The sequence below is a fragment of the Sardina pilchardus genome, chromosome 5 (assembly GCF_963854185.1).
Source record: "Sardina pilchardus chromosome 5, fSarPil1.1, whole genome shotgun sequence".
Taxonomy (NCBI): domain Eukaryota; kingdom Metazoa; phylum Chordata; class Actinopteri; order Clupeiformes; family Clupeidae; genus Sardina; species Sardina pilchardus.
In genome coordinates, this window is record NC_084998.1 from 28,842,608 (window position 1) to 28,853,176 (window position 10,569).

At 41.6% G+C, this 10,569-nt stretch overlaps 1 protein-coding gene across 1 annotated transcript; it reads left to right on the top strand.

The window, feature by feature from the left end:
* The first annotated feature begins 1,465 nt into the window (after positions 1-1,465).
* Positions 1,466-2,431, top strand: LOC134079638 (odorant receptor 131-2-like). The gene has a single exon (XM_062535730.1). The coding sequence runs from the start codon at positions 1,466-1,468 to the stop codon at positions 2,429-2,431; it is 966 nt and encodes a 321-aa protein (XP_062391714.1).
* The last annotated feature ends 8,138 nt before the right edge of the window (positions 2,432-10,569 follow it).

Below are 10,569 nucleotides of genomic sequence, written 5' to 3' on the forward strand. Positions count from 1 at the left end.
GTTGTTCTACGTGACAGAACAGCTCTATATCTGTTAGTGATGTCACACATCAAACAATGCTGCAGAAACGCGAAAAAATTACTTTGATATGAGTAGGCTATCATGTGATTTCCTGTGAATGATGACGTGTAGCCTATTGCACGATGGAAATAATTTGAGGGAATCTAGCAGCAGTCTTGTAAATAGTGACCCACAGTCTTTGCAAAATCCTAATCTGAGACTGGCCTGTGACTAAAAACTCAATGAATTGTCTTTAGATGTGAGAGGGTCTGAGACTGTAGTTTTTCAAAAATCTTTTCCAAATCTTTGCAAAGTCTGGCAATGTAAGGTAGGCTTTAGCCTACCTTACACTGACAGACTTTGACCAGATTTGGCAAAGATTCTTGAAAGATTGTAGTCTTTTAACTAATGCCCCTCATTCAAGCTTTACTCAAAAGACTACAATCTTTCAAGAATCTTTCCCAAATCTTGTCAAAGTCTGTCAGTGTAAGGTAGGCTTTAGATGTCAGAGGGTCTGAGACTGTAGTCTTTCAAAAATCTTTTCCAAATCTTTGCAAAGTCTGTCAATGTAAGGTAGGCTTAGAACGAAGCACCAACAACTTGGTTCACGAACCCGACGTTTATAAAAGAAGACTTGTTCTGAACACTTACCCCTTCCAGCTCCTCACGAAGGAAAGTCTGTGATTATAGAACGCAATGCTCCCGTGCTTTGTGAGATCTCGCGTGACATTTCTGTGTTTCAGATAGGGTTGCATTCTTGAACTGTATACAAGCTATTTCAAAGTTTACAGGCTGATTGGTGCTTCGTTTTATGTGTAGACACCTAGAGCAAGCTGCTGACAAGGTTTGGCGCTGTTTTGAGCAATGTTAGTGGTTTAAAAAATGTGAGTTTGAAAGCGTGTGGCTGCAAGCCCTGTGCTAACCAACCCACTGTTTGCTGTTTTGGGCTGTAGCTCTTGCCTGTGCTAGCTCTGTACTGCGTGATCAACGAAAAATACTTCTTCCGTGGCTTAGTTGATGTTTTTCCATTCAGATTTTTTTTTTAGTTTTTTAATTTTCGCTGGATTTACACTATATATGTCAAGTTATGGCATATGTTAGATATTGGTTATTATTCAATGATAGCCCAATATCAGTCACTGGTGGTGGAATCGGTGAATGGGAGGTGGTGGGGGTGGGGATGGTGAGGTGACCATAAAAGCAGTTGCATAATAGATACCGATAACAATAAGAGTCGACACAGCCCAAATCCTGGTGTTGTCTTGTCCAGCCCAGCTCATCAGAAGCATTCGTCTTTCAAATGGCTTTGCTTTTCTGAATGAATGATTTTTAGTATTTTTGTTTACGTCTCGGTGTAGTGTCTGATTGTTTGTTTTCTCATGTATGTGCGACAACCTGTATGACACATTGTGTATGTCTATGTGAGATATGTTGAACTATTTATAGATTGTAAACGATGAACATGATGGCTATGACTAACCAGTCCAGTGAAGGCTCTGCCCTGGTACATCAGCAGATTTTTAGGGTAGAACTGAATGAGGGGCCTTTGACTAAACGTATTGTGGCCATTCTCATGTGCCTGCTTTTCGCCTGCATCAACAGCGTCATGTTTCACACTCTTTTGAGTAAGCCTGCGTTTAGAGAGCTGCCTCGCTATATCCTCTTTGCCCACATGCTCTGTAATGATAGTGTTCAGTTAATGATCTCCATGTTGCTCTATGTTTTGTCTATGAATTTACCTCCATATCCTAAGGCCATTTGTGCATTGTTTTTAGTTGTGACAGCGACAACTTTCCGCAATGCTGCATTGAACCTGGCTGTGATGTCACTTGAACGTTACGTAGCCATATGTTTTCCACTACGCCATGGTGAGATGGTGACTCGAAAAACAGCAATTATTTGTATTGCGTTCATCTGGTTCTTCAGTTCGATAAACATTTTGATAGATATAATTTATGTACTGGTAGTCGATCCAGCATCTTATAAAGATCTCATGATTTGTACTCGACAGAGGTTTTTTCTGTCAGCATGGCAAGTCGATGTGTATCAGGGCTCTAGTTACTTCTTTTTTGTGACTGTAACAGGAATCTTGTTTTTCACTTACATTAATGTCGTGGTCGCAGCTCGATCTGCCTCAGCTGATAAAGAATCTGCCAAGAAGGCTCATAAGACCATACTACTTCACCTTCTTCAGCTAGTGTTCTGTGTTAACACATTTGTCTATGTAAGCATTGAAACAGCCCTGGCTAGGACCAGCAGCAGTCGCCTGTTCAAAGACTTGCGGTACCTGAACTTTCTCTTTGTTCTCATTCTGCCTCGGTGCCTGAGCCCCCTGATCTACGGCCTGAGAGACGATGCTGTACGCCCCTTATTCCTCTACTATGTCAGGTGTGGAACCCAAAAGGTCAAACCCTCTGTAAGCGCACATTGAGAAAGCCAGGCAGAATTGTACAGAAAAAAGACCCAGAAAATAAAAGCAAATTAGTATCATGTTTAAAATTAAATGTTCTGTTATATTTTATTAACATCTCATCTTGTTACGTTTACATGTCTGATCATGAAATATGAAAATATCATTGTGATAATATGTACAAATATTTTGTCACATAACAGTAAAAATATTTGTTGTTGTGCAATAATGTGAAAATATCACATAATGAGTAAATATGGCATATTACAATAATACATCATAAGATGAAATTTCATTTTAGCAATCATCTTTAGAATAGAGAACATTTTCAGCAGCTTAACATTTGCAAGAGCTTTTTCAGGTCTAATATTGAGTAACATTTAAGCTTTATGGAATAGTTGTGCTGAATTTGTTGTGTAAATGCATATTTGCGTATCTAATGATGTGTGTGGTCAATGATGAATAAGCATAGCAAAACTGTAAAGCAGCACTGCTTGTGTCTGTGCAATTAACTTAAATTTAACTAAATCTATCCATAAATCAAGGCATATTCATATGTGTTTGGATGTGAAATGCAATAAATTATATGTGTATGTATACATATGTATTCCACTGCTTGGTTGACTTCCCCATTGTCCTACATTGTAGAAGGGGGTGCATTAACCGTACATTATTTGCACACCTAAGAAGAGTGAATGCAATAAAAAGGTTCCTATATTCCCCTAACAGGCAGGCTGTTTTGATCATGTAGACTTTTTTTTTATTTTATGGACAGTCAAGTCACTCACTCAGACATTGAGAATTACTGTGAACAGCATGGATTAATGCTATTCAGTATTTACAACAGTTAGATTTTAAGAAAGAAGTCTAAGCTTATTCCTGTGGTAGATTCCAGAAATACCATCAGTGAACCGACGTACAAATGGTACGGGTTGAGAATGCTCCTTTCTTTGCCACACATCGGGAATACCGCAGGTGCGGGATTTGTAATTTAAACTCCAACTGCAAGGGGGCAACATAAAACTGCCCTAATAACATGTGAAAAACAAGTAAAAAATTAAGACACTGCACTGGTGACAAACGGAGAAAAGAGACATGACGCTCGGCATCTCAGATCGCAGTTGTAGAGTTTTCGAACGTTATACCTCACAGCTCTCTGACGCGAATGTAGCAGGGTGAACTGAATGGTATAATTGTTAATGCCAATTGACTCATTCCGCTGGCCCCTCCCCCTCGTTGCCCTGATTGCTAGCACCAGGACTGGCTGCTGGTGCTCTATAAGTGGGGAGCAGACCTGTCCTCATAGGTCTGAGCCCTGGGTACTGGTTGGCTGCCACCCCAGTTTCTTCCCTGAGTTTGTAGCCAGGTTGGCTATTTGTTTGCCGCTGCAACAAATGAGCAAGGTTACGTTAGCAGTGGCCATGCTTTTGGATTCACTCGCCTGTGCACTGGATCCCTGTAGATCCGTAAAGGACTGCTGGCCACGAACTGCTATAGAGTTTCCGCTGACTGTTGTCTACATTCATCGTGAGATGGTAGGCCTCAGTTTTTGCCCAACCCAGTCATCGTCTGCTAATATATTGAAGCTCAGTGTATTTCTTGTTCTCCACTTCTGCAGGCCTGAACATCGGGTGGCAGCCAACCTACGAGGCTGTTCTGTTTCTGGGTTTTGTTTCATGTTGTCCTGTGTTCCTGTGATGTCTGTCTGTTCTCCCTGTGCTGGGGCAACGCTGGTTCGAGGGGGACCGTCGGATGAGTCTGATTTGGACAGCTCCAGTCTCTCCCCGTTTGGCCCCGCAGTTCCGAATGTGTGAGCAGTACAACGGAGGCCGAGGACGTGACCCCATTGAACTCTTGTCTTCAGTCTGTGTTTATCCCTTATTTTTCATTTACTGTATTGTATGTATTTCTTTCTGTTCCGTGCTTGGGCTAAATTGGGGAACTCTCTTTAAGGTGTGTGCTGTGCTATGCTTTGCCGTGCTAAGTGACTTGTGCTGTTTATTCACCCAGCTTTGTGTGTTTGTAGAGCACTCTGACTAGCTTCTTGGTTTGGGGGTGCTGCCTCCCTCCCCTAAGTTCCCTGGAAATAAGCATAATCCCGGAGCAGACTTCTTTAATAAATTAATATTTTGTTGTAAACCACGTCTCTGCGCATTCAGTCAAACGAACTTGTGTGACCTATTAGTGTGTTTGGGGTATCCTTGGGGCCTCTAACAATTCCTGGGGTGGCGTAGTCTAAGGCAACCATACCGTAATGCCACACAATGTTACTCAGTCAGTCCAGAGTTTTGGTCAAGGGAGAGGTAGAGAAATGCTTATTACCTTCTTTCAGTGAAACAGCAGTGTCTGCTCAACTCATCAAGGATATGCTTCATAAGTCACAAAAACAAACGCAATGTTGACAGTTTGGCTTTAGCTAACCGGGGATGCCTTTGTTTGCTAGCCAAAAAGTAGGCTAGTTATTTTGAACATCTCCATTAGGCCTATGTTAACTTTCTAAAGCATACCCTTAACATACTAAGAGTTTGGCATGCTTTATGTCAGTTATTAGCTGTTGGCTAATTAGCTGGTTTGAATTGCATTGAGCTCAATGAGATAATCCCGTAATATCTAAGTAAGGGATAATGTATAGAACGCCAGTCATTATCGGAAAATAATTCCCGACAAGATGAACAGAACCCCGACGTGCAGCTACACGTCATCAACAGGAACTCATATGATAGCCTACTCATATCAAAGTCATTTTTTCGTGTTTCTGCAGCATTGTTTCATGTGTGACATCCCTAACAGATATAGAGCTGTTCTGTCACGTAGAATAATTAGACTAATACTTTATAAGAAATGAAATAACAAATAATCATATAAGCTACAGCTGTCGCCTATTTTCCCCCTTTCTGTTTCGTGTTGGAGCGAGATTACTATTGGTGTCTAATGTTCACGTCACTATTTGCATGAGCCACGACTGAAAAGACTTCCGATAATATCAAACATGTTTGATATTGTCGTAACGGCAAAACTAGAAAAAGACTGACTCCGACGGACTTAAAACCGGTAAGATTGGCACCTTACACTAAACGGTTTAGCTGACGGGAGCGCGCCACGATTCCATTACAACTCCCATCATTTCCGCCCAATTTTGGAAATTTAGTCGCCAACTGTTAAAACAGACCAAAATTGTACAATGTAAGCCAGCCTTAAGAGTTGCTTGATTAAATTACCCCCCCTCAATCCCTTATGTAATTGGGATGATCAGCTGGAGTTGTTAATTGAATGAGAGTAGTCACATGACACTGATTAGCTAATTATCTTTCACCTGTGTGTGTATTTATGTGGTGTCTCTTGAATTGGAGATTGAGCCTGAGGAAGCGCATGGCAAAACGCGTTGCTCAGTAATAAAATCTTAAAAGTGTAGTCCTATGGTGTGCGGTGATCCTTTTTTCTTTTTTTATTAATCGTAAATTGCGGATTGATATGAAAGATGTGAATTAGAAGCACAAAACCCGTTGCCATTGACAGCGGTCATTATAAACTTTCACCGGTGATTATATAGATTTAACTCACCGCAGAACGTTGGGGAGGCCCATTCAAAGTGAATGGGAGCTCTCTCAACATTCTAGAGAGCCGTATAATGACATCTAATATCTACTGTACTTAATATCTTCTGTTTTACTTTTATTTTCAGTTTTTTTGTGGTACTTTTGTATCTTATGTGATTCTATTTTGGGTAGGGAAGGGATGGGTTGGGGTGTTTAGCAACGATGAAGAGCTTCAGTCTGTGTGTGTGTGTGTTCGGTGTTTTTGGTGCATGTTGAGGACCCCCTCATAAACGAGATGTTCCATCTCAAGGGGTTATCCTCTAATAAAAGAATTTGAAAGAATAATAAACTGGCGATGGTGAAAAGTGTTCCGTCCACAAGGCCAATGACTCCCAGAATGGCAGCGATGGCATGAAAACCCTGATGCACCTCTTGGACCTCCTGGCATGTTGCAGGCATTCAAATATAATCCCTGGTGTGGCGCAGAAGGGCGTTTGTGACTGCATGGACTCATCTCCAAATCGAAGCCTTACTGAGGCTGTAGCCATCGCCAACAACTTCAATAAAACTCCCCAACAGCGTAAAAACGCAGGGCTGCAAGTTACAGCTGGACTTCTGGAGTCATGACAAAGTTGCGACGGGTTGGTCTGGCAAGTGTGGGCCCGAGCAGATCGAGGAGCTGCACAATCGGTTGCTTTGAAAAAAAAAAGAAAAGAAATAGCCACATTGGAGCAAGATCACGATTGGTCTTTAATGTTCACGTCACTATTTGCATGAGCCACGACTGAAAAGACTTCCGATAATATCAAACATGTTTGATATTGTCGTAACGGCAAAACTAGAGAAAGACGGACTCCGATGGACTTAAAAACGCTAAGATTGGCACCTTACACTAAACGATTTAAGCCTACCTTACATTGCCAGACTTTGCAAAGATTTGGAAAAGATTTTTGAAAGACTACAGTCTCAGACCCTCTCACATCTAAAGACAATTCATTGAGTTTTTAGTCACAGACTAGTCACAGGCCAGTCTCAGATTAGGATTTTGCAAAGACTGTGGTCACTATTTACAAGACTGCTGCTAGATTCCTTCAAATTATTTCCATCGTGCACTAGGCTATACGTCATCATCAACAGGAACTCACATGATAGGCTACTCATATCAAAGTAAGTTTTTCGCGTTTCTGCAGCATTGTTTGATAGTGTGACATCACTAACAGATATAGAGTTGTTCTGTCACGTAGAATAGCCGACTAATAAATTATAAGAAATGAAATAACAAGTAATCATACAGGCTACAGCTGTCGCCTATTTTGCCCCTTCCGTTTTTGTGTTCGTCGACCGAGGTCACTATTGGTTTTTAATGTTCACGTCACTATTTGCATGAGCCACGACTGAAAAGACTTACGATAATATCAAACATGTTTGATATTGTCGTAACGGCAAAACTAGAAAAAGACTGACTCCGACGGACTTAAAATCGCTAAGATTGGCACCTTACACTAAACGATTTAGATGACGGGAGCGCGCCGAGATTCTAGTACAACTGGCAAGATTTCCGCTCGATTATGGAAAAGTAGTCGCCGACTGTTAAAACAGACCAAAATCGTGCAATGTAAGCCAGCCGTAATTCACTTTAGTTGTCCACATGTTTGTTTTCACCAAGTTGTTGTGGTGTTTCTTTTCATGATTCAAAAGATGTGTTAATGGTTTATACAGTCCTTGCTACTTTCTGTTCGTTTGCTACATTTTCTGATATAATTGCAGATATCGGCTTTTGGTTAAGGGATGCCAGCATTCTCACCGACTCCAGGTGAAGGTCAGAGCCATCGTGGCTGGCAAATTTGCTTGTAGCTTTGCGCCAGTTGGTGAATCCTCCTCTGATGAAAGAACTCTTTCCCTCTGCATGACGGAACCCCTTCTCTTTAGCTTTGCAACACACAAAGCACAGCACATAGTCCTTATCAGTAACATAATGTAGCCATCGCCACTTTGAGTACCAACCTGGCTGAAAAGACTGCTCAAAAGTTTCTGTCCCGAACCTCCTTCCAGGATAACTTAAATCGCTTGGCTGACATGGTTTTTCAAATCGTTCTATAAAGTTGTCAGCGCTAGATGCATCGGTGGTGTTGCTAACGTTAGCCGAGTTGCATGCTACTGTTATTTCAGAGTCAGACTCTGGCTCTTCATCTGCTGCCCCAGAGTTTGCCACGGCGGTTGATGAGGAAACATCAAGAGCAGGTGAAATCTTGCTTATTTTAGTCACATTACTGTGGCGTTGGAAAAAAATCGTTTATCCTTTTCTGTGACATCCCTTCCTACTAACTAAAAAACTAAAAAAAAAAAAAAAAAAAAAGGAGACTTGAAAATTGAACTGAAGAAACATACTTTTATTTAATTTCCCAGAGCAAGGACACTTTTAAGACACAATACAAATAATACTAACAAAAACAACAATTCAGACATGTCTGCTTTGGCCCAAAAATGAGAGCTATGCCTTTAGTTAGTGTCCCGGAGCAGGGACACTTTGCATGCATAATGACTCAGAAGCTTTGCAAGACTGTAGAATCAGCTGAAGAATTCTGTCCAATGGAGAACAAACATGTTGTCGTTGCTAATTAGAATTCAAACACATCTCTCCAGTGAGACAGCATGTGTTCAGCCGTTCGTGGAGGCCAGTGTATTTCGTCACGGGTGGTTTGAAACATTGCTTTTGGCAACTTTGGAAGGTGTGGAAAGCGTTAAATCAATGTGTTCAGATACGAGAGCACCCTTTGGCATTTGTGTGAAAGATTTCTTGAGAAGAAAATCAGTGGCACAGCTACCACAGCTTTGGGAAATCTTTCTCTGGCCACTAAAAAGTGCCTTCAATTGCCTTGTTACCTGGGCTCCATCCATGGCTTCTTTGTCCTTCATTCCAAATGAAAGGATGACTTTGAGAACACGGTCCGTTCTCTTTGTGTTTTCCAAAATATGCAGGGCATGGCACATTTTTGCTCCTGGATAGGAGTCTACCTGTACTCTCTCTACCTGTCGTTGCATTTTGGTAGCCGTGAAGCATTTGAAGCACCAAGTGTATTAGCCTTTCCAAAGTTCTTATACGATGCAGACTAAGGCCGTGGATCATGTGAGCAGGTGGCTTTTCCAAACGCACTTTCAACACTTTCTTTACAAAATGAATCCATTTATTGGTCCAAAAAATGATGAACAAAAACGGCTTGATAAATTCAAACAATATATTAAACTAAACGAAACTTAACTTATTTGTAGTCCACAATGTAAGAGAAGAGTGAGAAACGTGGTCAAAAACTGTTTGCTACCACCGTCACCTGACCCGACATTTGCTTTCCTAATTGCATGACAACCCAACCCCTTCCTGTATCTATATGCTACCGGAATCTACCGTAAAACTAATAGTAATAGGCATACAAATTCAAAACTAAACCAATTAACAATCAAAACCATAGAATTATAGAATAACTTAGATGCAAATAATAAGAGCATAATTAGCATAATTAGAATAAAGAGCATAATTATTTTAAGGCCCAAAACAACAAAATGGCTACGACACCAAGTATCAGGATTGGTCTCAGCTTCCAATTCCTGAATTTGTCCCAGAAATGCTTTTGTCTTGTGAACAAGGCTTTGTCCTCTGGCAGTAGCTTCAGTTTTTCCTTCAGAATTACCTCAGCTCTCACTGCCACATCCTTATTGAACTCAACCAGTTCTTTCTTGGCCCAGTTGAGGGCCATAGCCCATGCCTCCTCCCAATTTGTGGTATCAGTATTGAAGCTGAAATCTGCCAGAACACGTTGAAAGTGTCTAGCGATAACAGCAACTGTATTCACAGTCCAATCGCTACAAGCCGTGTTAACTTGCCTGTGCACTTTCCCATCTGTTGGCTTGGTTTGCACAGCCAGCCTAAGGCGTTTGTAGGCATCTTGGATGCTTCCATCTTTCAACGTTTTCTTGTTGAATCTTAGGCATTAATCAAGGTGCTGATGTATTTGAGGTATCTAACTTGGCAAGGGCTTTAGTGACTCCCTTTCCTTCTGCCATTTCCTCTTTATTCATTTCCCTCTGTGAAGCAGAGAGCTGGCTTTGTTCTTCTGTCTCCTGTGAAGAAAAGCTTTTCAGCAGCAGCAATAAAAATGGCTTTTTGTGTCTTCAGGTTTTCTGGTTGATAGCAGGCTTCTGAATCTCTGTAGGCCTCTGATGCAGACTTCTCTGCTGAGTTCGGTCTCTGAGAATGGTCAGTGAGAGGGCTTTGCCTACAATTATATGTTGGACCTTACAGCCCCTCCCACATGTCCTAGGGTCTGTGAGTGTGTTCAGGGGATAAGAGCCATATGGTAATAAGTACAGGACACTCAGTTACCCCGCGTACACACTGTCTCCGTCCGTCAACGGATCACGGAGGTTGGATCTACTGTATGTGTATTTGCATACACGTGATCTGATTGGCTGACGGATCCGTCGCTGCCTGAAAAGTTGAACATTTCTCAACTTTCTTGACGGAGGCAACGGAGCTGAAGCAACGGACGGACCCACAATGCATTTTGAGTCCGCCCCATACAAAGTGAATGAGATCTGTCGACGGATGGAGACAATAGGCGAGTTCAA